The 12,380-nt window shown below is 36.2% G+C and overlaps 2 protein-coding genes across 2 annotated transcripts in view; both read right to left on the reverse strand.

Moving 5' to 3' along the window:
- LOC131937464 (chymotrypsinogen A) overlaps nucleotides 1–12,380 on the reverse strand; it is a 69,582-nt gene that overhangs the window by 29,784 nt on the left and 27,418 nt on the right. The gene's annotated exons all lie outside the window — the stretch shown is intronic.
- LOC131937469 (chymotrypsinogen A-like) lies at nucleotides 895–2,849 on the reverse strand. Its single transcript, XM_059294938.1, has 2 exons — nucleotides 2,747–2,849; nucleotides 895–1,935 (listed from the first exon to the last, which is right to left on the reverse strand). The coding sequence occupies exons 1-2, from the start codon at nucleotides 2,762–2,764 to the stop codon at nucleotides 1,063–1,065; spliced, it is 891 nt and encodes a 296-aa protein (XP_059150921.1). The 5' UTR covers nucleotides 2,765–2,849; the 3' UTR covers nucleotides 895–1,062.

Here is a 12,380-nt window from a genome sequence, read left to right on the forward strand (position 1 = left end):
AAGAAATGGTCTGAGCTCCCAGTCTGCCAAAGTTTCTGATAAACATTTGGGCTGGGATGCAACATGTTGCTGAAGATACCTCTGCAGCTGATACATTGTCGACCGTTATACCTCATCCCACCATAAAAAAGGTTTTGTTCCAATGAAATTATACATTAACCAAACAGCATTATTTCAAGAGAGTACAGCCTACATAGTTCTATTTATTTATTTTTTTTTTGGTGGGGGGCTGCACTGTTATTTTGGATACCATTGTTTGCCACAAATAAATCTCTATTGGCATGGACATGGAAGATCACGACTAGCAATTGTTTTACATTTTCAATTTGTAACACAATATATCTAGTACTTTTTTTAGCTTTTAAGTACACAAAATCGGGGATGTGACGCCAATTACCTCATCAGATATTTCTTACGACTTACGCGGGAGAACTCAAAAGCCAAAGGCCTGGTCTTAATAAGAACCGAAGTAATTTATAAATCTGTTTTATATTTAAAACATAGCTTGGTGCATAGAAATGATAAGGAACAGAGTAAAATTTAAGAGTGGTGACAAATTAATTTTGGTAATTTCTGGTTACCATTTTAAGTAAGCGTTTGAGTTTAACTGGTATATTCTTTGCTTCTGTTGAAATTCTTCTGCGCTGTATTGATAACATTTGTAAAAAGAGAGGTTTATAATCATAAGTTGATCTCTAAGCTAGCTCAGACAGCCGAGTGACAAACTCTGTATATAAGCCAGCAAATAAAACTTAGAAATCAAACACCCCAATAAACCCCGTGAAGTCGTTGACGGCTCTCAAAAGACACCCACAACAAAACAGCGAGATTTTCAACCTTTATCAGTAAAATGTTGGAAACATATTTAGAATGAAATACAATAAAAACCTTTAATAATTACTCTCATGATAAGGTTAACTTATTTTTGCTTTTAATTAATTATTTTTTGGTAGAATAAATAGATGGAAATGTAACATCATCATCATGCAGGTAAAGACGAGTGATCTCATCATTAAGCAGGCTGTATTAGAGCGATCATTCACAAAAGTCCTTAATATGTACCTACGAATTGTTATTAATTGTGTCAGCTATCCACTTAGCGTTACTTGGCACAGATACAAGGAAATTCATAGATTTTTCGTCCATGTATCTTAAATGGGCGACAATACCAAGCAGGTAGTAACGTCCATTTTTTAAGCAGCTCACGGGTCCGCCAGAGTCTCCAATGTAAAATCCCGCGTTTTTTCCATTGGCTGACTCAACACTTTCCACGCAGAAATAAAGGCCTACACGATAACTGCGGTCCATATATGAGTGACCAGCTTGGCACATGTCATGGTTTATTATTCTGATGCGCAACTGCTGAAGAATGTCCGGAGTTGCACTGCCACTAAATGACGTGTCACCCCAACCTGTGAGAAAACAAGGCGAGGCGTCCCAAACGTTGCCCTCCGGAAAACAAATTGGCTGCACGGAATCTGAAAACGTTAACGGTGAAGAAAGTTTGTAAAGCGCCATATCATTACCATTACCACGTGCGCGAAAACGTGTTTTGGTCTTTGTCCTATTTGCCCTTTGGAGACTGTTGCTTCCATAGTAGACATCATTGACTTCATCTTCACCACAGTGTCTAGCTGTAATTATCCATTCACGATGTATGATAGATCCTCCACAGCTTCCTAAACTCGAGCTAAACCAAATCTGCCAGGGCCAGGCATTCACTGGAGCATCTTTGCCGTTGACGATCTGCTTCGATTGGTCGTTTTTAGACACGCCACAATTGCCTTGTTTGAATAATGGCGGCGATGGTAAGTTCTTGTTTACCGGTATTTTTGGGTATCTAGTGTCATAGTCTTGCTCGTATTTCTCTAATGGCAATTGATTAATTGCGCAATATTCCGCTTGGGTGGCATCAACACAAAGTAATACAAGTATCTGTTGAGGAAAAAATAAAACCACATGAAGACATGGACATTTTTGATGAAATTAAACATGAAAATTCACATATGGAAAGTCATGAAGATGAGAGAAATGATTTCAGACAATTAAAATTGTTCTTGGCGCTGAAAAGACTATATTGGTTCGAAGTCACTTAATCGATCTATTAGTTTAATGATAACTAAACGTTTGTATATTAAACTAATTGCTGAAACGCTTTTTTTAAAACTTCACTCCACAGTCTCTTGTCTATACTAGCTTTATTTAAAGTTGCACATCTTACACGTAATAAAATACACTTTAACGGCACCTCTGCCAACTAAACTCTTAACGACATTGAAGCACCGAAGTAATGCTAAATCACGTCACTATAATACCGACGAAGAGCGAAATTTCGTTATAACAATACCACCTTCAAAGATAATTTCTCAACAAAACGACTTGATTATAGAATTTCGCTTCTAGATTGGATCTGTCTTCAGCTCTCCAGCTTCCTCTGCTTCCATGATCGAACTCGGGACTTACATATTTAGCAATCACGGGCTTTACCGACCTGACCACGCCGACACCTAACTTATTTATATTTCTTTACAAATTTGAAGCTTTATCTTATATTTATACATCAACATTTGCTCTAAAACTGACATAACAGTGAACATAAAATGGAACGTGTTAACAAGAACATTATTTGTGGGCTTTAAAGACAATTTTTATTCTTTCAAAGTGCCATCGCTTGATTCCTAAAAACACATTCATCTCACACATTACATCTTTATCTTAATGAAAATATTATGAAAACAAAATTTACCCAAAAAAGTTCTTTCATTTTTTTCAATCATAATATGCTGACTTTACTCTGCCGCATCTGATCATCTGGTTTGCTGACATTCCTGTTTCACTCATATCCTGTCTAACAATGGAAATATGAAAGGAAACTTATTAAACATTATAATAGATTGACGATAGAAGCATGTGGTTGTATATAACGTTTATTGGGTCTAACTACATCATGGTACCAGCAAGGAGGAAGGAAGTACAATGCACAAGGGACATCACTCAAGATAACAATATAAATATAATACTAATACAGAAGAGTGAGTTCCCTTGACCTCACAATTATCTCAATCTATTACATCCCTTTACCCTTAGAACACAATAACACATCTCTCAATAGAACAATTGATAGTATCCTAAAATCACCAATTATATTGTAACATGAACACTATGGTAGATTACATCCTTACAAACAATGCACAATATGTTACAACATAATTAAAATACAAAACAATGATGTCAAAGTCCTTTTGACCTTTAAAATCATAGGTCTAACTTATTTGGGACTTTGATTGTCCTGTTTGACCTTCTCAGTGGCTTTTGATTTGGTGACTCAAGATTCTGACCATCTGGATTCTCTATCTCAGGAGGTCTAGGATTTAAATCATTAACTCCAGAATTTACATTTTCTGACTCCAGACAACTTGGTTCACTCATATCAACAGAACTTGGTTGTGGAACAAACTGAGTTAGTGTGAACTGTTCAGATTTGGTGGGATTGATAGATTCACACTTATTATCTGCACAAGTTATTTTTAACTGGTCTGCATGTCTACGGACAATAAGTCCATCATTTGTTTTTACTTTACAAGACACAGGTCCTGTACATTGAACAATTTGACCTGGTATCCATTTTTCCTTTCTCCCATAATTTCTTAGATACACATTCTCATTAACACCAAATTCTCTTTCAATGAATGTTTTGTCATGATTTAATGGAACTATTTTTGAATTGGCATCTGGAAGTATTATGCTGTTATTCAGATCCTTAACTGACATAGATTTCTTTGATTGATCAATTTTCTCAGGTAATCTGATAGTGCTTTCCTGGTAACCAAAAATACTGTTTATGAGTAATATTCTGGACCATATCACTTTGCAACTGTGATCCAGTATTTGAAATGGGTGTATTAAATGGCAAAAATCTTTTTTCTTTTCTTTTGATGTTACCCTTTTAGTTTCTGTAAGTGCTAATGATGTTAGCAAGGTTGTTTGATGATCACATTCCTTCTTACTAATGTATTCTCTTTAAAACATTTGAAATTGCCATATCACCATAATCATTTATTAAGTTACAAGTACTTTGTTTAGGCAACTCTGACTGATAATGGACTGCATCTTCTCCATCTTTTATATTATCTTCACAAAGGTTTTTATTTCGTATCTAATATGGCCTTAAGTCATCATTCACAGACTCTTCAGGCCAACCATTCTTACAGTACTCATATACTTTTATTAAGCACTCATCTTTTTGTGTTTCTCTCTTAATATCATTCACATTTATATTGGAGTTATCCATGATAGTGAAGAGAACAAATACATCTTCTGGTACATAGCTAAGGCTTTGGTTTTTTAAAGGTAATCTACTAAGACTGTCTGCACTATTCTCAGATCCAGGTTTGTATTTCAATTCATAATTGTATGCGGCTAGTGTGATAGCCCATCTTTGAATTCTTGGTGAGGCATGCTCAGGTAGGGTTTTGTTTTCTCCAAATAAACCTAGCAATGGTTTATGATCTGTAAAGATGGTGAACTTCCTACCAAACAGAAACTTATGAAATTTCTTAACACCAAAAATGATGCCTAAGCCTTCCCTATCTAACTGAGAATAATTTTTCTCAGCCTGGTTCAAAGATCTACTGGCAAAAGCAATGGGTCTGTCACCCTTCTCATCCATGTGGGACAAGACTGCTCCTACACCATCTGGTGAAGCATCACATGTTAATATAAGTCTTTTCCCTGGGTCATAGTGAGTTAGTAAGGTGTCAGAAGACAAAGCCTCTTTTGCTGTATTAAAAGCAGTATCTTGTTGTTTACCCCAGTGCCAAGTTGCATTTTTCTGTAGCAGCTTGTACAGTGGTGATAGTTTACCAGACAGATTCCCTATGAACTTTGCATAGTAATTTATCAAGCCCAAAAAAGCTCTTAGTTGTTGGGTATTTTCAGGTTTAGGTGCTTCTTTAATGGCTTTTGTTTTCTCAGGTTGAGGTCTGATACCTTGCTTGCTTAATATATAACCAAGAAAACTAATTTCTGTCAGCATGAATTGACATTTATCTTTGTTTATCTTTAAACCTTTTTCACCAACAATTTTCAATACTTTATCAAGTGTTTTAAGATGTCCAGTGTCATTCTTACCAGTTATGTACACATTGTCAAAGTACACACAAACATTTGGAATGTCCTTAAAAATACTGTCCATGACAGCTTGGAAAATTCCAGGGCTAGATGATATGCCAAAACATAGTCTTTCATATTGGTAGAGTCCTTTATGTGTGTTTATTGTCGTATAGACTTTTGAATCTGGATGCAGTTCTAGTTGAGTGTAAGCATGACTAAAGTCTAATTCAGTGAATTTGTCTCCTCCTGCCAAATTCAAAGAAATTTCCTCAATGTTAGGTATAGGGTACCTATTTAGCTCTATTTGCTTATTCAGTGTAGTTTTATAATCTCCACAAATTCTTATAGAACCATCCTTCTTTAACACTGGCACAATGGGCGACGCCCAATCGGAATAGTCTACCTTCTTTATGATGCCATTAGATTCCAATCTACTTAGCTCATTTTCAATTTTATTCCTCATTGCATAAGGTGGAACTCTAGCTTTGCAGTATCTTGGATTTGTGTCTTTAATGCTTAACTTCACTGTTCTATCATTTAGTAATCCAGAGTTACCAAAAACACATTTATTTTCAGATATAACTTTATCTATAGAGTAAGACTAGATTCTTTTACATTCTTCAATGAACAAATACTCTCCCAATTTAACTTAAGATCACTTAACCAGTTCCTACCTAGTAATGGTGGTCCATTTCCTTCAACCACAAGAAGAGGAAGTTTAACACTTTGACCATTATAACTTACATGAACCATACACTCTCCTATTACCGGAACATTGTCACCAGTGTATGTTGTTAAACACTTGTGACATGGTTGTAGAGGCACTGATCCTCCTGTGACAGCGTCAAAATCTTTCTTTGTTATGACTGTTAGAGATGCTCCAGTGTCAAGTTGGAAGCTTATGCTCTTACCGTTGATATTAACTTGTACATTGATGGGAGCATGACTTATTGATTTCACAGAGAACAGGTTGAAATCCGGCTGCGAATCAGTTTGAGCATTTTCACAGGTAGAGTGGTTCATTGGTTGGGTTAGGTAGTCTTGGTGAGAGTTAACATAGTGCTGCCTTTGGTTGCGGTACTGTCTTGACTGGCTAGATTTAGCAACAGACGAAGACTTTGCAAAGCAGGCCTTGGCAATGTGACCTTGCTTACTGCACTTATAACAAGTTGCAGACTTGAACTTGCACCGATGAGATGCATGGGGACCTTTGCATCGATGACATTTTTGATAATTATTACTAGATTTAGATCTAGGATTTGAACGAGCAGGCTGTTTAGCAAAAGTTGGAATGCTCTGATGGGGTTGATGTTTATTGACTAACCTGTTGTTTACTGCATGGATCCCTGAAGGTGCTAAAGATCTCGCCGCCTCTGATGACTGCTGGAATAAAGTTGCAAGTTGTATTGCTTTTTCCAATTTTAGATCTGACTCGAGCAGCAACTTTCTTTGAATATCAGGGCTGTTTACACCTGTCACAAACTTTTCACATAATCTGACAGACAGCGTGTCTCCGAATTCACAAAATTCACTTAAATGACGTAAAGCAGCAACATTTTCTGATATTGACTCGTTTGGTTGACGAGTCCTACTGTCAAATCTAGCTCGACATAGAAACTTTGATGGTACAGGCGCATGGTGGTCTGTTAGCAATTTGCTCAGCTCGTTAAAGCTCTTGGTAGTTAGACTAGCTGGTGCGCATAAGTCTTTTAGTAGCCTAAACTGTTGAGGCCCTATGACTGTTAACAAAACAGCTCTCTTTTTGGCTTCTATCGTCACGTCGTTTGCTTCTAGGTAAAAGCTTAACCTATCTAGGTAATCCTGAATGATTTCATCATTCGCATCAAATTGTTTTATTTGGCCATACAGCGCCATTATTCTAGAAATACTTAGCTAATAAGCTCTAGCAAACCTCTTTTTTGCGTAAGTAGGTGCTCTTTCTAGTAGATGTTTATCCTTCGTCGCCAATATAATAGATTGACGATAGAAGCATGTGGTTGTATATAACGTTTATTGGGTCTAACTACATCATGGTACCAGCAAGGAGGAAGGAAGTACAATGCACAAGGGACATCACTCAAGATAACAATATAAATATAAAACTAATACAGAAGAGTGAGTTCCCTTGACCTCACAATTATCTCAATCTATTACAAACATATTCTGCAACTTTTGTGACATTTCAGAATAACGGTCGTTTCTTGATAATATACGAAATTATATATAAATATATGTACCGTTTTGTGCGGCAAAGCTGGGTAAGGTAAGGTAAGGTAAGGTAAGGTAAGGTAAGGTAAGGTAAGGTAAGGTAGGGTAAGGTAAGGTAAGGTAAGGTAAGGTAAGGTAAGGTAAGGTAAGGTAAGGTAAGGTAAGGTATGGTATGGTATGGTATGGTATGGTATGGTATGGTATGGTATGGTATGGTATGGTATGGTATGGTATGGTATGGTATGGTATGGTATGGTATGGTATGGTATGGTATGGTATGGTATGGTATGGTATGGTATGGTATGGTATGGTAAGGTAAGGTAAGGTAAGGTAAGGTAAGGTAAGGTATGGTATGGTATGGTATGGTATGGTAAGGTAAGGTAAGGTAAGGTAAGGTAAGGTAAGGTAAGGTAAGGTATGGTATGGTATGGTATGGTATGGTATGGTATGGTATGGTATGGTATGGTATGGTATGGTATGGTATGGTATGGTATGGTATGGTATGGTATGGTATGGTATGGTATGGTATGGTATGGTATGGTATGGTATGGTATGGTATGGTATGGTATGGTATGGTATGGTATGGTATGGTATGGTATGGTATGGTATGGTATGGTATGGTATGGTATGGTATGGTATGGTATGGTATGGTATGGTATGGTATGGTATGGTATGGTATGGTATGGTATGGTATGGTATGGTATGGTATGGTATGGTATGGTATGGTATGGTATGGTATGGTAAGGTAAGGTAAGGTAAGGTAAGGTAAGGTAAGGTAAGGTAAGGTAAGGTAAGGTAAGGTAAGGTAAGGTAAGGTAAGGTAAGGTAAGGTAAGGTAAGGTAAGGTAAGGTAAGGTAAGGTAAGGTAAGGTAAGGTAAGGTAAGGTAAGGTAAGGTAAGGTAAGGTAAGGTAAGGTAAGGTAAGGTAAGGTAAGGTAAGGTAAGGTAAGGTAAGGTAAGGTAAGGTAAGGTAAGGTAAGGTAAGGTAAGGTAAGGTAAGGTAAGGTAAGGTAAGGTAAGGTAAGGTAAGGTAAGGTAAGGTAAGGTAAGGTAGATTTAGATTTAAATGTTTAAATTTAGCTCTAGATCTATAATCTAGTTCTAAAATTATATTAAAACTTGTTTGTTTCTGCTGCCGATTGAAATTTTCGAAGCAAGAGAAGCTATTTCCTGTGATACAATAAAATGACCTTCTTGCCGTATATACTGTATCCCCATTTAATCAATGCCTTACCTGTTACAATGAATTTTTAAATTTTCTATATTTAAAGTTTAAATACAAACCAATATAAATTAATCAAGTGCAACCGATAGTCAACAAAATTTTCTTTCAAATATTAAGTGCCGAATGGTGCACATTTGCTAAAAAATACGCATCTATATTATGCGCATTTCTAATTATGTTTTAAATTTTAAATAGAATAAAATAATTGCGCACAAAGTTAATGGCAAAAGGTTAATTTGTTACCATAACACATAGGTTGATGAAATTTCATATATAAGTATTATATCACATTTTTATTTTTGTATAAACTTTTCAGTGATTTCCGATAAACGGAAGTGAATCTTATTCTATATTCAATTTTTCAAGAGCCTATAACTTGAGTATGGTTCACATAGATAAACGAAATTTCACATATACGTAAAATATCAAATTCTGTCAAATTTTGAGTATTTTTCTAGATTCTAAAAAGACAATTTAACTTTCCTGTTAATGTACTAATTTTCCGCTTATCTATACACAACATATTTATGTTCATTTATTGGGTAACTCATTTTTCTATTCAGTGGCGGGATTAGAAAAAAAAGCACCGGACGCACATTTTTTAAAGACCTAATTAAATATTAAATTAAATTATTTCTTGATTTAGTAATCCTCATCTATTTCATTTGCTAAGTGTCTCTATTATAATTTAACAGGACTCAAATCAATAGGCTTCTAATAACCCAGTTGTAAAAAAAATATTGTAATTAGTATTTCTGGTTTAATATTATATATATACTAGCCGTCCCGGCCAGGCCCTGCTCTGGCTTCTGTGAAAAACCTTTCTGTTAAAGACCATTACCTGTGTGTTCAGTAATCATCATAAACCCGGCATTGCCCACCCAAACCACAACCAACCAAAAACAACAAAACGCAAACATAACGCTAACACAATTACAAATACAAACGAAAACAAAAACCTAACAACAAACCCAACCACAACCACCAATACAAACACAAAGAAAAAACAAACAAAAAAGCAAACGAAAACAAAAACCTAACAACAAACCCAACCACAAACACCAATACCAACAAAAAAAAAACAACGAAAAAGCAAACGAAAACAAACCAAATCCAAACGCAAAACCAACCAAAAACACAAACCCAAAAAAAAAACACAAACAAAAACGAAAAAAGAAAGAACAAAAACGAACCAAATCAAAACGCAACCACTAACGCAAACCCACCTAAACACAAAGAAAACACTAACGCGAACATAAACGCCCGGGGCGGAATCACCTGTTTTAGCTTAATGAACGACTATAGTACCCCAACTTATTCACAGTCTTTTGCACTCACTTAAACGAACGCGCCTGTTTCAATTTAATAAACAATTTTAATACTCCAAGCTTATCCGTAAAATACCTACAACATTTGCACTTGATCAATCCCCGCTAATTATGTAATTATTTTTTTCCCAACACCAAAACAAAGTAATTAAAAAGTAAATTATTTTCACGGAATGCAATGGTTTTATAAAGGGAAGTAATTGTGTTTTTCCTAATTTATCAAAGGGAAGTAAGTGCTATAGGACTAAATAAAGACATAATTAGAATTTTTGTAAAAGATGATATTTTTTTTAAAACTTGTGTTTAATGAACATGCCGACAATTATTACTATAATTTGAAAAATGAAAATTATTTCCCAACACTTTCAATAGTAATTTTTTAGCTCATAAATTTAGACAAATGCGCACGATAATTTTCTAACACTTAAATTCGTACAATTCCAACGACATACAAATGCATTACATACAGAACTGAGCTTTATATATTATATATATATATATATATATATATATATGTATATATATATATATATATATATATATATATATATATATATATATATATATATATATATATATATATATATATATATATATATATATATATATATATATATGGGGGGGGGGGCGCCAAATTGAACGTTCAACCAGGGCAGGTGAGGGGGGGGGGGGCGAGAGGGGTTGAGGTTTAAAGAAAATGTCTTCTCCTGACCAGGTCATTTGTCTCTCACCTGACCATGTCATTCTCCCCTCACCTGACCATGTCATTTGTCCCTTATCTGACCATGTCATTTGTCCCTCACCCGATCATGTAATTTCTCTCTCACCTGACATATCATTCGTCCCTCGTCTGACCTTGTCACGGCGGGCAATGGCATTTGCAACCAAAGCTGTTACGTCCTGGTTAGTTTCAACTCAAGAACGACTCGTGTTTACGTTCAATACGTTTATTCGGTCTCACATATTCACATTACAGAGTAGCCCTCGACCTAACTGCTACCAACTAATCCCTGACAATCATTCACTCCAGCTTTTATACCGCACTCGACCTTGGGATAACAATACATAAACTCACCGGGGTTAACAATATTCTAGGGTAAACTCAACTCACACACGCACTCACCCCTAATTCTAGATTATTCTACCCTGTTCTAATCTAACCTACAACTGACCTGTAACAAAATCTACTTTTTCAAATTGTTTTGAGTTTTCTGAGAAAAATTCCTTAGCCTGCTACAACCAGTGCCGGCGCCAGGTTATTCAGCGCCCTAGACAAAATTTATTAAAAGCGCCCCACCCCACCCCACCCCCCCACCCCCCAATTATTTTCGTGACCCCGTATTATCAGAGGCGTAGCGACCCTTCCCGGCGCCCGGGGACAAACTTTCGATTTGCACACCCCCTCAAACTTTCAATTTGTTTTTTCCAACCCATTTTGGCGCCCCCCCCCCTACAGACAGCGCCCTAGGCGACCGCCTAGTTCGCCTTATGGGTAGCACCGGCCCTGGCTACGACAAAGGTTTGTCAAAAATGTTTTGCAATGTAGTGATCTGTTGGAAAACATAACACACTACTGTGAGCCTCGATTATAATACGGTAAAACCTAATGTCGGGTGGCTAATCTTGGCAGGATCCATTTAGATTTCCTTTTTTTTAATCCGTCGAAGGCCGTAGTTAGGAGACCCCTGGTCTAGACTAAAATTAGGTTGTATCATTGTATGACCACATAGTAATGGTATTCATACATTTTTTTGCTAGCTATCCCGTCATCTGAGACTTTTTGGAAAAGAGAATGGGTGTCTTGAAGGCGTTACCATTAGATTGTGATATAACTGATGAAGTGAGCTGGTCTTACAATTTCACTAAACTGTTTCAGATTCTGAATCTCTGTTTCTTAAAGAAATGGTCTGAGCTCCCAGTCTGCCAAAGTTTCTGATAAACATTTGGCCTGGGATGCAACATGTTGCTGAAGATACCTCTGCAGCTGATACATTGTCGACCGTTATACCTCATCCCACCATAGAACAAGTTTTGTTCCAATGAAATTATACATTAACCAAACAGCATTTTTTTCAAGAGAGTACAGCCTACATAGTTCTATTCATTTATTTTTTGGGTGGGGGCTGCACTGTTAGTTTGGATACCATTGTTTGCCACAAATAAATCTCTATTGGCATGGACATGGAAGATCACGACTAGCAATTGTTTTACATTTTCAATTTGTAACACAATATATCTAGTACTTTTTTTAGCTTTTAAGTACACAAAATCGGGGATGTGACGCCAATTACCTCATCAGATATTTCTTACGACTTACGCGGGAGAACTCAAAAGCCAAAGGCCTGGTCTTAATAAGAACCGAAGTAATTTATAAATCTGTTTTATATTTAAAACATAGCTTGGTGCATAGAAATGATAAGGAACAGAGTAAAATTTAAGAGTGGTGACAAATTAATTTTGGTAATTTCTGGTTACCATTTTAAGTAAGCGTTTGAGTTTAACTGGTA

The sequence above is a fragment of the Physella acuta genome, unplaced genomic scaffold (assembly GCF_028476545.2).
Source record: "Physella acuta isolate Inbredline_101_S28 unplaced genomic scaffold, ASM2847654v3 ptg000211l, whole genome shotgun sequence".
NCBI lineage: Eukaryota > Metazoa > Mollusca > Gastropoda > Physidae > Physella > Physella acuta.